General features: G+C 39.0%; 1 protein-coding gene across 1 annotated transcript in view; it reads left to right on the forward strand.

The window, feature by feature from the left end:
* Window positions 1-25198, forward strand: part of ADCY2 (adenylate cyclase 2) — a gene marked incomplete at its 5' end in the record, with an annotated part of 204281 nt that overhangs the window by 109823 nt on the left and 69260 nt on the right. Inside the window, 2 exons of the mRNA XM_084212764.1 lie at window positions 22889-23037; window positions 24109-24220. Of these exons, the coding sequence (XP_084068890.1) occupies window positions 22889-23037; window positions 24109-24220 (261 nt within the window). The remainder of the gene's footprint in view (window positions 1-22888; window positions 23038-24108; window positions 24221-25198) is intronic.

Genomic DNA, 25198 nt, shown 5'->3' on the forward strand with positions numbered 1-25198 from the left:
GAGAAAAAGAAAATTGCTCCTGGTGCTTTGAACAACTGCAGTTTAAAATGGTTTCGTATTTTAAATATTGTTAATATAATTCAGCTGTCTGTGTATGATATTAAACTGATCTAAGAAGAAAAACCAAATAGCTGCAACACTGATGCCCTTTAGTCAATTACTGGGAAGACTGCAAGATCCCTCAAATATTGTACCTTGCAATGGCAAGAAAATACATTCTCCCTGCCTTTTTGTAACTTTACATTCCTCCTTAACACCGTGTACTGTTTTCTTTTTGCAACTGTTTGTGTTTGAAGGCTCTTCCAGTCCAATTCTGTTGACTGTGTAAGTCTTCTGCTTCCAGCTATCCTGCATTTGTGGCTGCTCTGTATTTTCATAAAGTGGCTGTTGCCTTTCTCCTGTACTGTTATTTATATCCAGTGCATTGGATTTTCTATTTTACACTAAGTAATGAAATCTGATGGAGCAAAGAATTGCGGCTGACTTTTTCCAAACTGAGTACCCCAGACTATCCTGTAAATAACTTCATTGAGGAACATTCCTTTTCCTGTCATTTGCATTTGTGCATCCTTAGTGTTTCTCAGAAGTTCTTGTTAAAATTATCTCAAAAGGAATTTTCTGCTCTTAAATATTCCATTTCCTTCTTTCATGTGTCTCTATGCCAGTAAAAAGGTCTTACATTCTTCATGTATATCTCTTCTTTCAAAGTACATTTTATTTCCTGTACAATCTTTCACAGAGACCTTTTGCCCAATGAAAACTTTGACTGGTTTACTCTTTGAAAAAATAGAAGCTTGACTTCTACTACTGTATTTATTTTGTTTGTTTAATCAGAGTAGCTTTTAAATACTTGTGAATATCTGACATGCAGGTCCTGTTCAAGCTGTATTCAGCATCCTTATCCCCTCACATTTTTAGATGGCCGTTCAATACCAGCCTCAGAAATGTACAACGACCTGCCTGCTACTCCCTCCTTGATAGTCTGCATAAAGAAGGATAGTCGGTTTTGAAAACACTGAAATGCAAAAGATAAGGTCCCAACCACTGAATGTTCTCAGCCTCTCCTTGAGCAGGAGGAACTGCTCATGAAATAAGAGCGAGAGGAGACATGAGAGTGTATTTAGCTATGGCAAATTTAACAACAGCAGGATGTATGGGCTGGGTAAATGCCATGGGCATTGTGTCTTGTGGGTCATGCTACAGCAGGCATAAGCTTACTAGGGGAAACAATTTAGGCTAAGTTCCTTCTCAGTTCTTTAAGCTAATTGTACAAGTCCTGTCAGTAAGCCTTGAATTATTGCTGAATGTTGTCTGTGGGCATCCCTGCTTAGGTAAAACAGGGGAAAGAAAACCAAAACAAAGGTATATGCCTATGAAAAAGGGGAATAGATAATCTTAGGCAGATGCTTCCCCAGTGATCTATCTGAGTGCAAGAAAATGTATGACCCAGTTACTTAATGAACCAGAACTGATGTTGCATTTAACCAATTTTGATATCCTCAAATCCCATGGCACACTTTTTCAATTCAACTGCATAAGGTGTGAAAAATAATTTCCTTTTGGTTGTTTTAATTATTGACTGCATAGTTTAATTTCATGACTGCTTAAGTAAGTCTCAGAGTCTAAAGCTCAGATTACTATGTGCCTGCCTTAAAGTTTCTTCTTCCTTGCTACTTTTATTGGATTTTTCAAGTTCAGTAGTTACCAGTTTTCTCATTATAGGTCATCAAATGTGACTGCTCAAGCAGTAAGACAGTGCTAAATTTGTGTAGCCTTCTTTAATTATCTGCTTTTAGCAGCAGTACTGTATTGATGATTTTACACAGGATAATAAATTTTCAGGCTCTAATGGTGCCTAAGAGTCCCAACCTTTTTTTCAACACTGAATAGGAAGTTTCCTGTAGTATTTAGAGAAAAGTGTAATATTGAGGTGGTTTAGCCATGGCCCATAGCCAAACATCTACTGAGCTGCTCCCTCATTGCCCCCCAGCCCCAACAGGAAAAGGGGAGAAAACAGGAGGCAAAAACAGGAATGGGAAAGCCTATAGATCCAAACAGGGAATCATTTACCTATTAGCACTGTGGGGAAAAAAAAGATTTAATCTCGTGACAATAACATAGTTTTGTCTAGTTTCTAGTTAAAGAAAAAGAGACAGATAATAAGGCCTCATCTTTCCTCCCACCTTTCCCAGGCTCAACTTCACTCCTTCACTCCCAGCTCCCCTACCCAGTTCAAGCACCGTGGAGGGGGATAAAGGATGGTCAGTCCACAGGAGCTCCTCTCTGCAGCTGCTGTTCCCTCCTCATGGTTTTCCTTTGCTCCAGTGGTGGCTCTCCACTGGCTGCAGTTTCACCAGGCATATCCATCTGCTCTGGCATTGGGCTGCAGCATGGACATTTTCCTCCTCTGCTGATCCTGGTGTTCCCTCTGCTGGATCTCACTCCTTTTGGTTCCTCCTCTCCCTGTCTGGCCTTTCCTGTCCTCCTTCACACGCATTTCCCTGGGGATACCACCGGCTTTGCTGATGGGCTCAGGTGTGTTCTGCAGTGGATCTGGGGCAGAGCTGCTGACCTTTTTCCCTCTGCAGGTGCTCAGCTTGTCCCCCGTGCCCGATGGAAGCAGAGGTCTCGCAGGAGGGGCGTGGGGATCATCACAGCTGCAGGTGGGGCTGGCTGGAAGGGAGCTGTTGGTGACAGCTCTTTGTACCTGTACTGCACACCTCGTGAAACCATGGCCTTGGTCCTCCGAGACCTATTGGAATAATATTCCAATATTACCGGATGGAACGTGTCTGGGCTCGTCCAGCCCTCGCTGCTTGGCCAAAGGCAGCTGCTGTGGTTTTTCACCACAGAGATCCCTCTGGCTAGCCAGGAGTTGCAGCTAGACACTGAGAACAAGTCCAGGCTGGTAGAAACTCAGCTTTACCTCGGGTGAAAGTCCTTAGGCTAGGTGAAGAACAAAGGAGAGGATTCTACCACAGGGTTTAATCCAGAGCTTTACTCCAGGGTCACAGATCTCTTAATATGGTAACAGCCACAGTAGAATCCCGGCCACATGGTCTCCAGGTCCTTTTAAGCCCAGGGGGAGGGGGAAGGGAGAGGACGGGTGAGCTACCAACCAGGTGGGAGAGGGCGAGTCTCAGGGGACAATGACACTTAGACCGATGGCCCAGGGCTGAGAAGCATCTTTTGAACTTCTGCCAATCACACAAAACCCTTGCTGGAATGTTAAGCTTGATGGACATCACTTAGGACGAGGCACGGGGAGGGGAACAGAGAAGGTATTACTACCTGGGAAAGGTTTGGGGAGTCTGAAACAGGAGATTGCAACACACTACAACAGAGACCTTTCTTCAGCTATTCCCAGTCCCACCTTTCTCCTGGTTAACTTGCTGTCATCAGAAAAGAAAATGGCCCCCATACTTTTTCCTGCTCATTTTGTCACTTTGCTCTAAAACCTGTTCTACTCCAGCATTAATTTGTATCAATTTCTTTGATTTGTACCCCAGAATTGATACTTTTGCATTTTCCCGAGCATATAGTTATATAGTTTTTATGAGTCTTTCTGCAGTATATTTCAATCTTCCTTTGGCCGTCTCAGCTCTGTGTTAAACTCCTTGAGAACAAAAATCTATTTTTTCTGTTGTACAGAGAAAATTATTTCTCTAGAACTTTGTTTTTCATGTTTTTTAATTATTTCATGCTCTTCTCTATTCCTGTTGTTTGAAAGGAATGTCAGGTTTGGAAGAATGCCTTTCTCCAGTTACGTATACTTGATCCTTTAGAAATGCTCTAGCCAGAGCAGATCCTGACACCTGCCTTCCTTCCCAATTCTGAGCTTTATTGGCTACTGTGGTCTTTCAAATGTGAGAGGACTGAGGGAAAATAATGTTATAAATAGGTTTTGTTAAATTCCCTTTGCTTTATAGGTCACATCTGGTTTTGTTTGTGAGCAGTCTGTCACAGATACCTTTAATAATGCCCTTTACAGCAGTGAAGGGAACCCTCAGGCAGCCCAGGGCTGATAATGCTGCAACTACTGTGGCTGCACGTCTTTTTTTACGTAATTAAGAAAAAGGCCTGGTGCTCACGGGGATTATGTGCAGCTGTAACACTCTCCACACTGACAACACTCCTTAAAAGCACAGTTACAGTGAAGAGATTTACTCCAGGGGAGTAACTCCTCATCACTGATTTTGCAGTGTAGGGCTTGCTGGGCAATATCTGTCTCTGAAGAATGGAATTTTAAATTGAGAATAACTTCACGTTCTCTCCATATTTACAAAAAAAAAATAAAATTGCATCAGTAGTTTTTCTACATTTTTAACTTTTTCTTTCAGGTTATTTTAAAATAAATTCTTCCACAGACACCACACAATAAGAAGGAACATTTGTTTACTGATACCATGGGGGAAAAATACATTCAGCTTGTTAGAGGAGTTATAAAAATAGAAAGCAAGAGTTAGTATGCCTGGTGCTGTTATTGTGACATGCAAATGCTTTGCAAATATGTCCAAGGATTTCTGAGGTTTCCATTGTTCTAACAAGATAATATAATCAAAATCACAAGCCTTTGGTTTTCCTTTTATGCCAGCTTTTTAAGTTAAGCCTTTCTTTTATACATACTCATTTCTTATTCTAATAATATATGCCTTCCTAATGAAAGTTGATTGCTTATCTTGTGTGTGTCCTGTGATAAAGTTTCTCTGTTTTCCTCATTTTGTATAAGCCGTAGGCCTCATTTTTTTCCCCTGTACGCATTTTCTGTAGTTCTTGTAAATTAATGTGTGCATCCTCAGTGAGTTTGAGGAACAAACAGTATGTCACAACCCAATTTAGAATCAGTAGCATATGAATAACATATTGCTCTTAGCTGAAGCCCCATTGATTTTTGCATATAAAATGCAATTAAATATTATTGTTGTTGTTATGTTTTTGTTCAAACTCTGTGCAAGGACTCTTAATTATGCCAACAGACTATCATTAAAAAGCTGTGTACTGCTATAAATAGATGTACTATAACTTACTCACATAAATCACTGCACCATGGTTTCTTCCTATTTTTTTTTCCATTCAGTTAAAATTTTCATCTAGACATTAAACAACAGAAGCACCTTGTTGCATAGCATGGAATACATTAGCATTTTAAAGATATGACTGTCTGAAGGTGAATTGGTTGACAAGTAGGAGGAATATGAATGATAATGCACCAAAAAGGAAATGGCAGAACTGTAGTATAATAAGCCTGTAATGCAAACATGGATGCAGTAGGTAATTCTCAGGAAACTCTGATGACAGTTAAATAGAACCACGCGTGTTTGGGATGCTGTAAAGTGCAGGCAGCTGCAAAATCTGCAAAATTTTGGCTATACTGTCTGAGACAGACTATAAAAAAAAAGAATCAAGTCAGCTTGATGCTGGTGGAGACTTTGGTAAAAAATTGTATGTTGTATGAATACATGTAGGAAAACAACTATCCTTTTTGAGATTCAGAGAGACTTTTCTACATTATGGTGAAAATGTAGAAGCCACGTGACAAACGTCTGTTTGTCATAGTGAGAATTTATGGTGATTTCCAGAAAAAAAATTCTATTATTTTCTATGCCAGCTGGAGTAAACTAAGTACTCAGAATTGTAGTGACAAGGTAAACAATTCCATGCTATGGAAATAGATAAGGACTTCAGCCCTTTTGGGATCTGACCTAATCCATGAGGTAGGACAACTAGACAAACTGTGGACTGTGGAGAGCCATGAGAAATACAGTGAACCTGTCTTGAACTTGGGATGGAGGAAGCCAAAGGACTGGCCACAATGAATGCCACTGCTGAAAGTACATTGCAAGTTTTCAGAGGAGATCCTTTATCCTTTTAACCCCCAAAATCACATTAAAATGTGGTCCTGCTCACTGATGTCGCTGTTAAAAATAAGAAAGCCCTAACAGCATTCAGCATACACCAAAGGGTTTTTATTCTCCACAAGTGTCCCCAAAGCTTCAGAAGATGACTGATCCTGACAGAGCATCACAGTGGATCCCTCAAACCTTGTTCCAGAAAGCTTCAGGTTTATCATGAATTGATCCAGTTCAGTGATACTTGTCAGATTTTAAAGTGTGAAGAAATGCAATCCACATTGAAAATGATTGAGACATTCAGAAAACCCTATTTAAATCCTAACTAAAAGTTGTTGTTCAGGGGCAAAGAGGAAGCAGACATAATAGTGTGTGTGCACAGCAGACTTTAGTCTGTGGTTTCAGATCTGGAAAGGCTGTTGCTGAGCACCTTTGCTCTGTATAGGATGGCACAAACATTTAGTCCATGAAAGGACATGACCAGAGTTCCCCCAATTACCCACTGGTACTCATTTTTGCAGCATCTTTGTCCTCATGTGCCTGCTTCAAAGGGCATTCTAGCACTGCCTTTTCTGGGAACGAGATTTACTGTGGAGTTCTCAAGTAATTTTGGATTTTTTAATACTCATGAAAAATTCAGTACAAGATCAGCATATGGTTCAGTCACTGACTTTATCTAGTGTATTACATTTTTTAGAGAAGAGCTGCACTTCTGCTGGATTCAAAGAGAGAACCATTGCAAAACTCCTCTGTCTTTTCTTGATCATAAGCATAGACTCAACACATCATTGTTGTAGTTTAAGTGACTCACTGTTTTTCTCCCTTTCCAGGCAAAATATCTGAAACTTACTTTCATAAATTAAAACTCTGAAACTTTTCACCCTAAAAATAACACAACTAGGCAAGTATCTGCAACGAAACATATTTTCACTGAGAGGAAAAAATAGAGGGTAGGTCATGTAACTGAAAAGTTTAGCTTTAGTTGACAAGAAGTGCACAAACTCATTTGCAGTACTGCAGTATGGTTTCTTTTCTTCAATGATGCTGGAATTTCAACCTGTTTACGTGGGCAGGTAATGACACATTTCTAAGAAGCAGGGAAGGAAATAAAATTTTATTATAAGGTTGATATATGAAAGGATATGATATATGATTGATATGATATGATATATGATATGATATGATGCAAGTTTTTTATTCCATGTAGATGTGTTCTTGACTTGGTCGTGTGACTGATTAGCCCAACTTTACTTAATGAATTGGTTTCTTAGTCTAGAAAGTCACATATTAAAAAAAATAATTAAAAACACTCCAAAGAGGTTTTTATTTTTTTAAGATAGGTTTGGTATTGGGAACATTCTGGTATCAGCTGCAGGGTAGGTGCAGGGAGAGCTTCTTCTGAGCCACTAACTGTGTTAACAGTGGTGCTGGGTTGTTTACCCTTCAGTAAAAGATGTGCTCTTGAGCAGATTAACAAACAGCCCTGCAGGGACTGCTGTAACCCCACTGTACCCATCACTTTGTGGTAATTATACCTGGTGCAGTATTGCCATTGTATCCTCATTTCCACATATTCCTAGCTTGTCTTGTATCTGATATCCCTGTGCAGGGCGATATATCTGTGCAGAGAATTTCCTTGCAAATTTTCTTCTTTAACAAAAGGAAGATTTTAGCCTTTCAGCTGTAGAGCCAGGGTGTTCATTCCTTTTTATAGGGGAATAGACTTAAAACCATAAAATGGTTTGAGTTGAAGGGACTTTAAAGATTTTCTATTTCCAAGTCCCCTGCCTGTGGCAAGGTTGCTCAGAGCCCCATCCAACCTGGCCTTGAATGATGGAGGATAACTTATATTTTGAATATGTAACATCCAGTGTTGAAATACGCTGCATTATTGAAATGAACAGGTTTTTTCATAAATAGATGCATCGATATAGAAAGAGAGCAGTTTTATAATGAGTTACATGATAATGAGATGACATAGTAGGATTTTGTTATTTTGTGTTTTGATTTCATTTTAGCTTTATTATGTGAGTCAAAGCTCTAAGAATTTGGAAAAATACAAATGTGAGACATTCTGCCATACCTGTGCCCTTTGTACTTGTAAATTGGTATACATGACTTAATTGTATATAGTACAAGTAGGAGAAAGAGTTAGGCACTCACTCAGGAAGCTGTTTGTAGTCATGCCTTAAACGCACTAAAGTTACCTACTCTTGTAGGCAACTTTTGTAAGTCATCTTGGGTGCATTCAAGTACCCCTTGATAAGGAATACATATAAAAAGAAATAGTAATTGTTTTAAATGATGACTGTGTTGTGTAGCTTTCCTGCTTTGTTTCCTTGGAAATTCACTAAAATGTTAAAAATCAATCATAAGAAAGCTACTTTTCCTCCACCACTGAAAAAAAAGTATTAATTTAGTTTCTTCTAGACCAGCTTAAAAAAATTTAAAAAGCTAAAAAAGCAATAGAAAGGCATTAATTCAATTTAATCCATTCCTAATGCTTAATACTTTGTTATTGTGTGTGAAAATTGGTAATAAAGTAATTTAAAATAAGTACAAAAGCATCTGAAATTCTGCTTAGATGAAAGGGGATACTAAAAAAAAAAAAAATTTAAATTATCTTTTTCAGAAAATTAAATTGGCATTGAGAAGACAAATGTTACTGTAAGTTTAACAATTACTAGAAAGAAACACTAAGTATTTTTTAAACTGTGCAGAAATTAACTGATTTATCTTTTTCAGAATGATTTCATCTTGAGAATTAAGCCATGTAATTCCCCCTAGTAAATCTACTGAATACTTTTTTTAATGCTTCTGTGCTCAATGTGGAGGAAAGGGATTTCCCACCCTTATGGAAGACTAATTGCAACAGTTATCTCAAGGTGAAGTGTGAGATGGAGAGGTCAAGTAACAGATGAAATAAAATAAGTGGTAACAAATCCTCATGTCTATGTATTCAGCAGAGAGACCTCAAGAAGCTCAGGGATGAAACAACTGAGCTGCTGCAGGCGCCTCTCACCTGGAGCCTGTCACCCAGAGCTGTGCTGAGAGCTCGGGCAGGAGGGAGGCAGCTGTGGCACCAGTTTGTGCAGAGCTCCAAGGGAGGCAGGAGGACTACTGGCTAGAAACCCAGTTTCTGTTTGGGCATATTAGTGGAAGTAGAATGCTAGATTTGGGTGAGGGGGATAGATGAAATAAAAATCAAGACAGCTTTTGTAGAGGAAAAAAATAAGAATTCTCTGAAGGTTTCAAATCTTGTGGGTGAGAATGATCCACTTCAGCTGTTTGCCCTTGTTTTGGGAAGACAAGATTCCTCACAAAAGGGTCTTGAAGAAACTAAGCAGGCATGGGACAGGACAAATGTCTTTACATGATCAAAGATTTAAAATTTTATTACTTATCCCCATTGAGAATTTTTTAAATGTTGGTTTTTTGGTTTTTTTAATCCCTTATGTCCCTTCAGTTTTGTTTCATGATCAGATTATTTTTAAATAGCTTTCTGCATTGCTCTGAAACTTAAACATTTCAGTGAAAGTTGCTTATCAACCATAAAATATCTACAAGTCCCAGAAGCAATAATTTGTTCTTGGAGCATGTGCCACCAGTCTGCATACTGTTATTCACAGAAGTGCTGTAGTGTCACATAGCACAGCACAATGTGAAGATCTGTCAGCTTTTACTGTGAGGTTTATGCTACCCAAAGGAAATCTGTAAATAAATTTGCTTTGTTTTATGAGATACTTCTAGATCTCTGTTCATGTATAAAAGAAAGCCTGAGTATGCAGGTATAAAGACAGTAGTTTGTGTGCAATTCTAGAAGATGAAAAGAATACTCAAGGAGTAATTTTACTGGAATTCATAAGGGGCAGATTTACAGGGCTTTCTTTTTCTCACTTTAATATAACCAGATAGATTTATTTATGAAATAACATGGATTTTGAGGGTAGAACCAATTGTTAGTATGAAATAAATAGCAGGCATCTTTCTTGCTTCTTCATAAAAGTGTTTCTGTCTAGTGTTTGCAAGTAGCCACTATTTTTACTCTTCCATCTTGCAGTGCAGCCTGGGCTCCAGCTTTTGGTGTAGCCCAACATATTCTTGTCATGATTTTCAAATAAAAAAGCAGAACTGTCAGATTTAGGCAATTGCAGGTATTTTAAATCTGGGCATCTAGCACAGCTATTTTTTGTCTCATTTGTCACACTGAAGAAATATGATTTATTGTTGGTCATTCAGTTCTTCCTGAGCTGTATTTTGTTCCTTTCTGTTTACTCCCTTCTTCTGCACTGGGAGCAGAGACATGAAAATGCTGTATTGCATAGAGTGTTGGATTTCTGTAGCACATACTACTCCTGCCTGTCTGGGGAGTTGGCCTTTCCATATGCTCCTGTTAGATACTAGAAACCTGCACCTGAGTAATGCAAAGGCAAACCTATAGATGGGGAAAGTTAGCTGAAACCAGCACAACTTGTTGTCAAAATGTCACCTTCCCCTTGGTGTTGAGAGAAAAACAAACTTGGAAGAAGTTGTGCTGGAAGATGCGAGGTGATTGGTCTGGGTAGCTTTTACTGCCCTGAGTCCAGTGAGTTTTGCCCTGCTGGGAGAGCTGTAGGTTTGTGCAAGAAAGATTGAGCTCCATCCCTGAAACAGCTGTCAATATTTCAGCATACAGTCTCAGACCAAAGCACGGGGCTTCCTTGGAGACTGCAAAAGGAAAACGATATGGGAGAATAGCAGAGGAACTCATGTCTCACCAGACACATAAAATGCAGACCTTTATCTGTCAAACATTAAATAATAATTGTCTTCTGCATGTGTGGTGTCCCTCTTTATATAGCAGTTACAAGTTAAGGGATGAGCTTCTGCAATGGAGGTTTCTCTCCAATTTCCCAAATACACAACATTTTGCCCCAGGTGATTTATAGAATTTGCTCACTCCATGGGCTGTAGTCCATCATGCAGGAGAAGGCACAGCTGCAGAGGCTTCACCTGCTGGATCACTGAGAGGGATTATTCAAACTTTAAACCACACTTGGTATGACAGGGCATGACTCATAGGTCCTTGGAAGGAATAGCTGCCAGTCTCAAAAAAAGAAAAGTTTTATTTACAGCAAAGTTACTTAGAATAAGTTAGAATAATTTTACTCTTCAGCCAAGGTTAGCTCAGAATTGCTGATGAAACAGAGAAAATACCAAACATGAAAATAAATCTTATATTGAGTCCTTGCAGAGCAGAGTTTCCCACAGCCTTCTTCTAGAAAGCCCTTCTGCCTGCAGTGGCTTCCATCGCTGAAACAACCTCAGCAAGTCCCATCAGGGTCTTTAGGAAATATTTCTGTCAAGAAAGTGGGAAATGCTGAAGTTGAGCGCACTGCAGCAGAATAACATCTCACTTCATGGTGCTTTTCCCCTTATTTCTCCATCCAGTCTTCTGGAAGGTTCTTTCTGCTGCAGCTCCACGTGGCTCTCATTTAGATGGGTCCACCTGAGGCAGAGGGAAGCATTCCCTTCCAGTCACACCCCTTGAGGGGAAGGAAAAAAAAAAAACACAGTTATTTTTTTAATACTGATATTGCAACCTGCAAACAAGCAAGTTCTGCAATGACCCAATCTGAATATGTAGGATGTACGGGGATAGAATAGAAGAAAATAAAGGCAGTGTAGAAAGTAATCTTACCCCTGTGGAATTGCAGTTGGGCCAATTATCAAAGATTAGGAACAGGCCAGAGCTGTAAGCAATGAGCAGAAGAGTGCTATAAAAGAATGAGGTGGCTGGGTGAGAGGGGAACTGGGCTCAGTTGGCTACTGTGAGAAGAAGGGAGGATTAGTGCTTAGAGGAGGAGCCCACAAGACACACCAAGAAGGTGTGAAACTTTTGCGATGGAGACAACAGTATGGAGCCCCTGCAATAAGATGACCACAGCAGGATGGCCCTGATTCATCAGAGCACATCTGTGCATTGAGCATATGTTCTATGGTTTCTTGGCAGAACTCACTGTTTGAAATGTTGATAGGCTCTCCTGGATGTGGCAGTGCCCGTGCTGCTAAGACAGCTATGAGGCTCCACGGGGAGGAACCTATTTTGAGGTGCACCTTGGACTCAGGATTGAAGAGGAAATCAGTTACCTCTTGCTTATTAATAAAAATAGTGTGCCAACAAAAATAAAAAAGAATATTTTATAGCATTTCTTAAAATCAGTGCCTGAAAACATATAGCAGTTTCATATTTTACTGCTTTCTTCAAAATTATGTAATGCAAATGGTGGGAACAGCAATGCCAGTCTAAAAAGGAAGTACATAATCTGTAACTGTTGCTAATAACTGGAGCAGGAATTAAATATGAAAATAAGTGTCTTGTTACACTAAAGATGTAAAATTTTTTGTTCTTTCTTCCTTTCTGGGAGTTATGGTTCCTGTAGCTTAAACAGTTGATATTATGTGACTGTATGCTGAGGTTTCAGTGATGAATATTGAATTATGGTACTGTGAATTACATGGTGAAATGTTATCAGTTAGTATATATTACCTTCTCATTTCTTATAATTTTATCTCTTTGAACAGCAATACTAATTTACAACATATTTTCTATAGATATATCTGGTAATTCATGTTTAAAATGCAGTGTTTTAAAATGAATCAAATTACATAAAGGCATGGAGCATATTGATGATGTATGCTGGAAATTACCAAACCAGTGTTGGATAAAGAAGTCACAAGCAACCCCCAAATTTCTAAATAACTTTGGAAGCTCTTTAAGTGCAGTGATCATAGAATAGATTTCATTAACCCATAGCATATCCACCATTGCAAATAACACTGCCAAAATCAATCAGCTGCAGCTATGGTATTGCTTTTTACAGCACGCATCTTCATGTGTACAGATGTCCAAAACACAGAACAGGGAATTTGTAACAATTTATTGTTGTATATAGACCTATTTTATATATGTGTAATTTATTGTTACATATAGACCTATTTCAAACCCTTCAGCATGGGAGACCAAGAATTCAGAGACACCCTAATCCCTCCAGGAGACAAACCGGGCCCCATCTTTTGCTGTGCTGAGGGACATTTGCCAAATGTCTCCCCTGGATTGCACATCCCATGAGAGGGAAGGAGGAAGCAGAGCAGCCTTTGTGCAGGAGCCTGGGGATTAGGGAATTCACCTGGGGCCCTGCAGAAACAGAAAATCTGGTGCTGCAGTGATTTTTAAATGGTTTCATTTTGGAGCAAATTATTTTCACCTGAAAAGGCTGCTAGGGCTCTACCTCCCAAATAACCTCGTGCTCACTGATGAGCATTTCTCTATGGGGATGGGAAGAGAGTGGAGGTCTCACTTTGGCAGAGAGCTGTTTTGCTGAAGGGCTGCACACGACAGCACTGTTTAACCAGTGGATCCCCTGTTAAAGTAGAAACCTCTGGAGCTGACGCCCTGCTTCTGCACCGCTGGCCACTCTGGCTTTGTATGGAGCCTGTGTTGGTGGCTGCAGGGGGCTGAGGTGGTGAGCAGGAGGAGGGCTCACTGTGAACCACTTCATATCTGCCAAAGCTGCCTCCAGCCCAGCGTGGGGCACACAAAACTGTCATGGAAAAAGCCTGCTTTGTGTAGAAAACCTTAGCCATTGGGTGTTAGAAAGTTATCTCCCAGGGACCAAAGGTGCGCCTGCCCAAACACGGTTTGGAAGGAAACAGGCGGCTCTGGAGGCTAGAGACAAGCTGATCCATGTAGAGGATTCTCTCCATCCAAACAAGGTGCCCTCTCCACTGAGGGGTTGTGGCACGTGGGCAATCCAGGCTGGAGCAGGGACACACCAGAGGGCACTGCAGGCCATCAGTGTTCGAGGCTGGATCAGAGATGTGCAGGACAAGGGCAGCACAAACCCTTAATCACGGAGCAGCAGAAGTGTTGAAGCAGACAGTGACAGAAGGAAACTCTCACACATTGCTACCTCAGCTTCCTACCCTGCCTGCCACCTCAGCGTGGGAATGGTGATGGACAGAGCATAATGCACAGCAAGAATAGGGAAAACTGAGGCTTGGAAGTGCAGAGGATGGATGGTTGTGTAAGTGTCTATCTCGGTGTTTATCTTCCTTTTTTTTTTTTTTTTTTTTTTTTTTTTTTTTTTTTTTTTTTGTGTTGTGTTTGGTTTTTTTTTCCCAAAGCTGCACTCAGCAGTGAGAGGTTTGTTTTTGTTTACAGTAAATTAATTCTATTAAAACTACCTGACTGCAGACTGTTTTGCCCACAACAGAGTTCCAAGCACGCTAAGGTGCCTCCTTCCAGCCTGGAGCTACTGACCTGGTGGCTCTTTGTACCTACCGTAAACAGCACCCTCTTTTGGGCATTTTCTACTTAATGTGGCCTCCTTCTGCAGATCTCATTTTTTCTCAGTTACATTTTTAGGCTTCCAGTTTTCTCAATGTGTTGCACACACAGAATTAGTGTCCCAGGAGGACAGGCTTTTCCCAGGTGACAAGGCACTTGAAGGTCTGGTAGTTACCATTCCTGTCTTCCTGTGATTAAGTCTGAGTTCCTGTCTGCAAACTTACACGTGTCAGTACCTCTGGAACATACCCTAGAAAACACTGCTGAAATTGTAGGCACAGTCATGTGGAAAATGTCCAGAAAATAAAATGTATAGAATGAAATTCAGAAAATACTTAGAAAAGAAACCCAGGCTAATTCTGAAAGCTTTAACCCTTGCTTTGATTTATGGTAAATTTTATTTTGTGATTAGGCCTACTAAGCAGTGTTAACTACTAGTTTAGCATGTATCTACCATACATTAAGTTGTTGCTTTTTTTCCCTGATAATATTCTTCAAAATAAAGAGAATTGGTTTTCAAAACTGTTTATATTAGGGTTTTTTTCAGGGGGAGCAGAGTTTTTCATTGAAAACTTTGTCTTTAGTAGCTGGTGAATATAATCATTAAAGAGCAATTGGGAGATTTCTACAAGAAACTGTCAGTCATGAGATAGAAATATAATGCAAACCATTCTTGTTCCCTTTTATTTGGACCATTGTAAGGAAATAAGAGGTCTGCTTTATGAATGCAGTAGCAGCATACACCCTCCAGACATCTGCCTGTTCTTTGATTTCCACCTAGTGTGAGTCAGCCTCCTCTGTCTTCAAGGCTAGGAAGTGAGCTGTTGAATAAACAGCGGTGCTCAGAAAAGAGGTGTTAAAATATACAGCTTGCAACATTAAAATTTATCATCGCTGTTTCACAAGAAGTAGCACTGCTCCCTACTGTAGGTTCACTTTTCATTAATTTATGGGTGAAATCATCTCTTACTCCTACTTGAATAAACTTTTATCTCTCTTTAAGCTGGCTGTTGTATGGGCCAAAAGCTATATTTAACTACTTCTACTCTTGATTAATCTAATATAGAGATTGACTGTTTTGATTCATTTCTATTGCTGTGTGGCCCTGCTTCTCACTGCTCTGTCTGACCCACTTTTAAGTGTTTTTGAGCTCCTGACAAGTGCAGCTAGGTGCCTGATAAGAATCTTTATTCTTAAAAATCTAGATTTTTGATCTTTATACTGTGTGGTTAGTAACATTTGGTCACTCAAATGTTTGCTCTCTGTAGACTATCCAGTAAAATATTAGCAAATCGCCAGTGAAACACAGCAAGAAATGCATTCTTGCATGTTTACTTGGCAATCTGGAAGCAGATGGCTAAAACAGCAGTGTCAAAGGTAAAACTATCAGTTTCATGCTGCCTAGAAGGCTGTGGAGGAGTGATGCTGTCAATGTGCTTCAGATGTGATTTTCTAACTTAAATGCAGTGCCGTGCCTTGGAAATGCTTTTGGTTTTGCTTTGGATTTGATGCTTTTAACCACAAGGTTTGGCTCTAAACTGGCCAGATGAACAGGAAACTTTGGCCCTTGATAAAGGGCTGCATAGATACCTTTCAAGCAGTACTCTTGAATATCTTCCTGACACCTCTCATAGATGGGTTGGAAGAAAAACAATATATAAAAACAGAGATGAGTTTGGTTTTCTGCATTTTTGTTGAAAAAATAACAAAATTCTTCTCATCAAAATGTGAAGTGAGTTGTACCAGAATTAAATAGTTAATTGTTTAAAAGAATGGTATTGAGCAATTGCCAGCACTATAATACTTCACCTTTATTAAAGACTGATATAGTAATAAGCGTGTTACGCTCATCAGACTGATTCTTTGCAAAATGCTGCTTTGGTCTGTTCATCAGTTCTTGAACTATATGAAGTTTAGAGCAAGAATTAACAGGATCAGACAGAAACAAACCTTCCAATTCTGTCAGTTAATTAAGCAGGTTTGGCTGTGCATGTTGGTGTGTTCTCTTCTACTCTGTTGGTGTGATGTTTGGTGACTTGTCCCTTGAACATCCCCAGGACAGGCACGCTTTCTGAAGGTGTAGTGAACATTGCTTGCAAAATTAGTCCTAAACAGGCTGCATATGCACACTGTAATCTATGCATGAGCATTAAACATCCCCTAGGTTCTGTGAAGGAATTTGTCTTTGCCAAATATGTGGCGAGCCTGTGCATTTAAATGAGCTTTGAAGCAGTGGTAGTGCTTTTGCATAGCTTTAGTATTTTTTGGATGTGTAGGTGACTGGTGAGATGGCAGCTCTGCGTTCCCAGAGCTGCTTGCAGCAAACAAGCTGGGTGCACTGAGGGTGCACAATGTGCATTTACAAACCCTGGCCTTAAACTGGCAGCTTGCACTGGCTTTACTGCTCTTGTGAAGTGACCAAGTCACCGAGGCACTGATGTTTGGCAATTGCAGCATCATTTGAAGACAGCTGTCCCTTTTCTAGAGACATGTACTCCAGTACTCCTTGGGCCTGAAAACTGGCAGCCCCCACTCAGGGTTCCTCCCATTCTCATGGGAGCAGCTCCTGGACAACTGCAGCTTGTCTTCTGCAGGATAATTTCACGAGTGCATTTGCATTTCATGCCTGGGGTGCTAGTGAGGAATGAGAGGATGGTGCTTTTATTCCCCTTACGTGTGTGTTGATTTTCTGGTGTTGATATTGTAGCTCCTGGCATTGCACACTTGAAATTTCACCAAAAGGGTCATAAAAAAAAAAAAAAAGCCTTATGGTTCTATGCTTGGGGAAAAACTCATTTTCCAGGAAGAAAAAAAAATCAGAAAAGAATGTTGTTAGCAGTGGAGGAGGGGGAGGTGGCATTTAGGAGAGCAGATGAGAGTTCATGGTTCTGCCCTCAGGAAAGATGCTATCTGTGTCATAAAGCCTGTACTAGCCACAAGCAAAAGCAGCAATTAGATATATGAAAAAGAGTTCAAAATGGCAAGAGATGTGATATGTAGGAGATTTCTAGATGTCATGAAAAATCCTGGATCCTTGTCTGGTTTTGTCAAGGCCAATAAAAGTTTTGGAAGTTTTCCAAGAAAAAAGCTATCAGAACCAAGGAAGTGGCTGTCACTAGAAAGAAAAAGTATAAACAATCAGTATGAAACAAAAGGTGCTGCTGTGATGGGATTGTATTTGGGAAGAAGTAGAGTGACATACTCAACAGTTTGGTAAGAAATCGAGTAATAGGAAAATGCTTTTTAGTATTTAATGGGTATGTGTTTGGGTTAAGTAACTTTCCATAATCAAAAGATTTCACTAAGATATTTGATGCAATGGTGCTCAGCATAAAAGTGCTGACACTTCCCAGCAAGAGAGCACAGTGTGATAGATTTTGACTGGAGTAACTGGAAGTTATCAGTGGAGCTGTTCACTGAACTAGCGTGTGTGTTATGTTCTGCAAGAATCTTATTGTTTATGCTGTTATGTATTTTTTATTAATGATCTAGGAGGTATGTGAAGACATTCACAGGCAATAATTTTTGCAGAAAATTTAAATACTGGTCTGATAATAAATACTATAATATTGAATACTTTATAAACAATATTAATCCAGATAGTTTTTTGTAGCTTTCTGGAGAGACATAATTCTAAGAGAGTATGGGTCATAGCTAGGATATTGTAAGGATGCAACTTTGTACAATATTTTGGAGAAAATAGGAGACATGGAACAGGAGCCAGGGAACTCCAAGGATGTTACAACAGAAGGTTGCATTGAGTAAGTCATGGACATCCTGTGGGAAATAAATGTATGCATGTCTTTGTTTGCTGGAGCAAAATGTTAGGATTTGTGTCAAGTAACCCTTAAAAATGCTTGAAGGTTGTTGAGGGTTTTGAGAAGAGAGTGTAGAAAATACTTAGGAGGAGGAGATTTTACACCTAAGTCTATTTACCTGATCAAGAAGACAGTTTCCTGTGTTTACAGGAATAAGAGTAGGGAGATTAATCTTGCGCTGAGAAAGATATAACAGGGCCAAGGCTTCAAAGTAAGAAATACAGAACACATTGTTAACAGTTTTTAACAGTTCGGGTGGTTAGCCACTAGAAGTTGGTGAATTCTCCATCTCTTGATGTCTGTGTAGAAGATTGAATACCTTTCTTGTTGTGTATAAGTAAAATCAATTTATTGGCTTCAGCACAAATAATGGGGCTTATGGAGGTTATTAACATCAACTAAATTAAAAGAGATAAGAGCACATAGTTTTAAAGAATCTTCTCATCTCTCAGTTAGGAGTCCAAGTTAGCTTTAAGAAAAAACACTTTACAACTCTTTATTCTTGTAGTTGTATTTTAGCGGATGATCGTGAGATCTGGGTTAACAGTATGGTACTTTGACAAATACCCTCTGGATGACCATATCTATAACCTCAGTTGTTCGTTTATTTTGTGATCAGGAATCATAAAATTCATTTATTTTAGGTTATTTCTTTATACATTTCAAGGGCAGCTTAAAATTTGATGTTATTAGTGTTTATTTCTAAACTTTGTTGTGAAGCAGGATGCATGCATAGGCTAATTGCTTCTCGAGCTCTTATTACTGACTTACTGACCTGGTTTGTCAAACTTGCTAAAGAGGTGATTAGATATCTGCCACAGGAATCTGAAAACAAAATCCAACCCACAGAAAAGCAGAATTCAATATTCAGTGCCCTAAATTACATTGAAAGGGACAAAAATATCCTTATATGGGATTATAAGGACAAAAATATTCCTCTAGTCTTTTACTGATCTACAAATATATAGTTTTTCTGCAGACTTCTTGAATATCAGAAAAAGCTTAACAGCAAAGATGGGCATTTCTTCCAGTAAGACCAAAATGTGGGCTTGCAGTTCCCTCCCTAGACAACAGAGAGAGAGTGAGCATTGCTACCTCAGTATTTCAGTATTAGACTCTGTGAATTGCCTTGAAGGACAGTTTCTCTCCATTGATAGCAAGGCACAAAGTTGATTTTAATAGGCTGAGTCCTATCAGACTACCTTTGTTTTTCCCTAATGACATTCTGTTAGCTGTATTATTCAAGAAATCTGACTAGGTGAAAGAATATTTGGCTTTTAAATCTATAAATTCTTACGTTTATGCTCAGTAGAGCATTGATCATGATGTAATCTTTTACAAATGAGTGAATCTGTATTGGTAGTTTGCATAACAAAACAGGAATGAGCAAATAAATACAGAATTTTTGCCTCAGGCCAAGAAGAGGTTGATTTGTGAAAAGCTTACTCTTGGAAATAACCTGTACCTGATGTTTGAGGATATTGTGCTTGTTTGCTGCAGAACAACAGCGTGGTATTTTGTGAGATGCTCACGTGCAACTGCCACCTTGCAGAAAACAGCACAATGTTCTTTGACTGAGCTCTGCCAACCTGCTCTAGCTAAGAAAGCAACCAGTTCATCAAGCTTTAGAGGAGTGATATGTAACTAAGAATCACTGCTAAAGTCATCTGGATATTTCAGGGAGAATTCTGACAAAGAGATCAACTTGGATGTGAGAGATTGAGAGAACAGGAACTCAACATTTTGACGTATACCACAGAAAATCTTCAGCTGAAGAACGCAGGGAGGATGACTACTTGCTATCCTTCTAGTGGGGTCCTGGTGGAGAAGAGAGAAGTACTTAAGTTATAGTATTGAAAGGCACTTTAATTCAGTTTAGGTAGTGGGGCTGCATCTTTTAGTCCTAGGACTTAAAAGTTATCAGCTGGAAGTGACCTGAATGGTTGAGAGGAAAGCATAGTCCCAGGGAATAAGTCAGTAAACAGTCTTGTGTGCATAAATCCCCTGTACAGGTTTTTAAGGTCATGTTGCTAATATTCTAGGGAAGGATGTTTGTGAGGAGATTTTCATTATTGTCATGCACAGCAGTTTCTCGTTCACCAGAAGCAGGTATTCTTATTTTCAGTCTGAAGACTTTTAAAGGGTGCCTCTTGACCTGCATTCAGAATTATTTCAGCTTTTTTTCTTCTAGACTGTAGCTCTGAGAGTGGCTTCTCTGTTCTACTACTGTCTAAAAGCCAGTGTCTTGTATCTCAGTTCAGCTAGTTTTTTATGTGTAGATTTTCTGTGCTTTTGAGAGAATAGTACAGAATGGAATGTATTACCGATATAAAGCCAGCATAAGCAGTAGTCTTGATTTGTAGTGTTCCTTGCATTGTTCCAGTCTGCAGGAGTTTCAGTGCAGAATGTTGTGCACTACAAGCTGGTCAGGAAGTGATTTTGATCCTTCCACTATGCTCTTTTGAGCTAACAGCAGTGACAGAACAGGAAGGAAGAGTTGTTCTTGTGTGCTCTGCATTTCTTAGAATCTGTAGCTGACCAGCCCAGCCACAGTGCTCATAAGTAGTTAAGATTCCCCTTCTTTCAGAGCTGTCTTTTAGTGAAAGAAATTAAAATAAACAATCCACATTATCATACAAGTGATAAGGTCAGGACTGAAGTGTGAATGCTTGAAGCCTGCAGGATGGAGAGGGTGGCTGAAGGCTGTATGTGCACCTGGGCATGGCAAGGTGTTCTGCAGTGTGCTTCACCAATTGCAGTTCTCTAAAGCAGCCTCTGGTTGCAGCCTTCTCTTCTGTACAGTGAAAATGGAGGAAGGAAAACATTTTTTGGAGACAATTCTGGTGTGGTGAACAGCTTCCTCAGAATGTTTAAGCAGAATAGAATAGTGGGCAGACCTGAAGAGAAGAAGGGGAAATGTTCCATCTCTCCTGATGTCCCCTACAAAATGAGGGTGTTCTGTTTTCCTTTTCCTCATATGATTCTTTAGTTTGTAGTTGACTTTATGCTGTTTTCTATGAAAACTTTTTCTCCTTTTTTTTGCTTGCTTCCTTGAAACCTTTTGTTGCTTTATGACCTTTTACCAGCCTTTCTGAGTTTCAGAGATGTAAGCAGTAACCTGGACATGGAGTGTCTGCATCGCTGTGTGTCTGTAATCATAGCAGTCAGAGGAAGATAGTGAACCAGCTTGCATTTACTATCCATGGTATAAAAGGAGTATAGTGATGTGAAATTGTTGCTGAGAGCTTCACCTCTTCATTAACTGTGTAATTTCAGCTGTTAACAAGTCTGAACAATCCTCTACTGTTAGATAAAGAGCAACCTGGAAGAGAAGTTTTCATTATGGGGAAAAAAAATAATTGGTTGTACAGATGCTATTTACAGGTTAGCAAAATACCTCCACCAAGTTGCAGTGGAAGTGAAACATTGCCAGTGAACATAAGCAATGAAAATACACTGGTCTCTTGGATGGGAACTTGCTAAAATGCCTAAATGTATTTAATTAATCTTGCATTTAAGAAATAAATTTAGTTCAATATTAATTAGTAGCAAAGCAAGATTCTGTCTTGATTCACTGCAATAGAAGTTTTTTGCCAAATATGTGCAGGATCACTTTCATGGGGCCTCATGTAATTGAATGCTATGCTTACAAATGCACAATGCTATGAGGAATGTGAATTTGTCACTGTACCTGACAGAGACAGATAGCCAAGGTTGCTGCAAATATTAGAAGAGTTTATAGCCCTGTTATTGCCTTGCTCTACTCAAGGTCATCAGATCTGAGCAGGAGTAATTATCCCAGGCAGAGGATTGGATTAATGGCTACACTTCTTCTGGTACCTTCGTGAACAGAACTGCAAAGTCTGCAAAAATACTCTTGTCAACAAAAGAGCATGCATCATTCTGAGTAACACCTGAGAATCATGCACATTTTGAGGTCATCATCTTTTTTGGCATACTGTTTCTCTCTCTGCCTCTGCCAGGGGCTTTTTTAGATGCCTTCCCCCTCTTTGCTGGTTCAGGCTTCTGGTTTTTTTATCCCTTAGCCAGAAGGAGTCTCTGCTGTCTGCCTGTGAGAAAATGGGAAATTCTTGTTCAGTTTCAAGATGGAATATGATAAAGCAAGAAGGATTTTTTTTTTTCCTGCAGAGTTCTTGTTGACCTGGTTTCCAGAGAAGTAGGAAATCAGTCTAAAGCTGTCACAGGTGAAATGGGCAAAATGGAAGTGTCAGAGAGCTTTAGAAGAGGAAGATCATAATATCAAATGAAGAGGAAGACCCTAATGCCAAATGATGAAGAGAAATATGTAGGGTTTGGGTTTTTTTTAGTATTCTGTATGCTTTTAGGGTAATTAGAAAAGAAATTGTCAAATGCCATTTTAAAGGAGAGAGTACCTATCAAAATGCTTTGCAAAAGTTAAACATTTTCAGCATATTCTGTGTCTGTATTTTATTTTCAGTCTAACTGCTAAAATTATGGCAGAGCATTAAAAATGTATGAAAGAAAAAAAAATGTGGCTTATTCCTGCATGAATTAAACTACATTTCTGTTTAAGTCCTCTGGACTGGCCTTGTGACTCTTGTTTCATTCGCTGTGTCCTACTCAGATATTGAATAGATTCCTGTAGATAACTTCATCAAAAGTTAAGCTTAGCTGAAGCTTTTTCTAATATAGACAAAACCTTGAAGAAGGCAGGTATTACTTGGAAATGTGTGTGTGTCTCTGTCACCCTCCTCAAGGTACTGGTTAACTTTGGAGCTCCAACCAGGTCTGAGTACAAACCTCATCAAAATGTGCTGTGATATTGACAATTGGGTGTGCCTTGCACAGTATTGATGCCATGCTAAATTTATTCTCCTTAAAGAAACTGTGGATTTCATTTTAAATTGTAGGAGCGTCTTCTCCTTTCTTTACTGCCTGCTCACATTGCCATGGAAATGAAAGCAGAGATCATTCAGAGGCTACAAGGTCCAAAGGCAGGCCAGCTGGAAAACACCAACAACTTCCACAATTTGTATGTCAAAAGGCACACCAATGTAAGGTATTGTACTGTAATAAAATGTATCAACAACATTCAGGAAAAAAAAACTGGAAGAAAGGGTTAAGGGAAGAATTAAGAAAACATTTTTTTAATATGCTTTTCAACAACTTAATATCTACCACCCCTTAATTTGATTGAATGCTGACAATGCCAGATTCCAGAAGAGCTGCAAAGATGTTAATACAAAGGAGTTGAGAAAAAGCCACACAATAATAGGCTTTTTTTCATAATGTCATCATTTTTCAGATTGAAGTACCAAATCCTGCTTCTGTGTATGCTAGTCAAAATGGTAATCCATTTCAGTGGTATGATTCAGATTTTGCAATTTTCTTAATTGGAACAATTTCTCAGGATTTGTATCATGTAAACAGAGGCAGCTGTATCACATAAGTGTTTTACACAGTACCTGAAATAAAATATTCTGCTGACAGATCTAATTATTATTTAAAAATTTCCAGTAGCTGGAAAAATAAATCACTTTAATTTCAAACATTCTGTCTTCTTAACAAGGTGCTTTATCCTGTTTTTGTTTGGGGTTTTTGTTTGTTTGTTTGGGGTTTTTTTTGGTTCTTTTTTTATTTTATTGGACAAGTTAGTTTGAACTATATTTTTAGAAACTGAATTTTTAAAAATGTTGCAGGACTTTTGATTAAGCTCATGTTCTCTTGTGAGCACAAATACTCTTTGAAACTATTATATTGCTATTATTATACTGACAATTTGTGACTTTAAAAAATATTTCAATTTTTTCAATCCCGTAACAGAGGTATAGAATATTTATAAATACCTATAAATACAGGTATGCCTATAAATGCTATACCTGAGGATGTAAAGCCTATAAAGGTACATGCAGGTATATATTACCTATGAACACAGCACCCATAAAGGCAAATATACGTTTACCTATAGATGTAGTTATATTTATTACTCTACATTTAGTAGTGGCTGTTTTGGGTGTGGACGTATCCCTGTGCAGTCCAGAGCATTTGCTTTCAGGTTTTGCCGCTGGGTGATGGATCTGAGTGCTGCAGAAGGAAGCTGTGACCGAGATTCTGCTCCTTTCTGTTGCAGCATCTTGTACGCTGATATCGTGGGATTCACTCGCCTGGCCAGTGACTGCTCGCCAGGGGAGCTGGTGCACATGCTGAACGAGCTCTTTGGCAAGTTTGATCAGATTGCCAAGGTGGGTTGCTATGGGCTGCTGCTGTTAGCTTGGATAAGAAAGTCATCTTTAAAATGTGGTTTGTTTTTTTTTTTTCCCTCTTGGGGTCTTCATGCAGCGTTTCTGAGACTTTGGCAGGAAGATTGGATTTGAAACGTGTGAAGAAAATGATCTGGCTCTGGTCTGAGTGCAACTGTGCATTTCTGCCAGGGTGACAGTCTGTGAAACCCAAGATAGCTCTCTAATAGGACCAACAGAGACAGCTCATGAGCCTAATAATGCTTAATGGCAGATGAACACTTCTTTAAATAGATTTTTTGCAATATCAAGGATTAAGCAACTCAAGATAGAAAAGTATTAGTCAGTTTTCTGGTCTCAGAAAAAGCATTTATGAGACTGAAGAAGAAGAGAGACAGTATTGATCCAATCAATTTTAATTACTGACCACAGCCTCTTTATTACTCAAGAAAAGAGTCAAATACAATGAGAATTTTTTCTTCTGCTTATTTAGGTGCCATTTTTATAAAAATTAAATCAAACTTCATGTGTGAAAGTAAAATCAGAAACCTCAGAATAGATAAAAATTTCCTGTGTTTTTATTTGTTAAAAAATTTTCAAGTATTTTAAAAATTAAATTAAATTTAAATTTCAGTTTTTAAAAAATAAAAATCTTTACATGGTCTTAGAGTTCAAAATATAGAACTACTATTATGATTGTTAGCTTCTGGAAGCATTCCATAGTATATCTTCATAGATGTAAGTGTGGAAGACTATGTCTTTTGATTTCATATTTCAAACAAAAAGGCTTTATTTAGATTGAGGACATGATAGTTTAGCTCAGTTCTTTATTCTCGGGTGCAAACATGTTTTGCAGTGAAATTCCTGCTTTTGCCTATTAAGGACCATAACTGGTGGAGGGGTCAACCATACAAAACTGTCTCAAAGTTTGTTGTAGCAAGCCCTTCTCTACTGAAACAAGCTTTAGTAGATGGACTTTGC

This window comes from Fringilla coelebs, assembly GCF_963513975.1.
Source record: "Fringilla coelebs genome assembly, chromosome: 1".
NCBI lineage: Eukaryota > Metazoa > Chordata > Aves > Passeriformes > Fringillidae > Fringilla > Fringilla coelebs.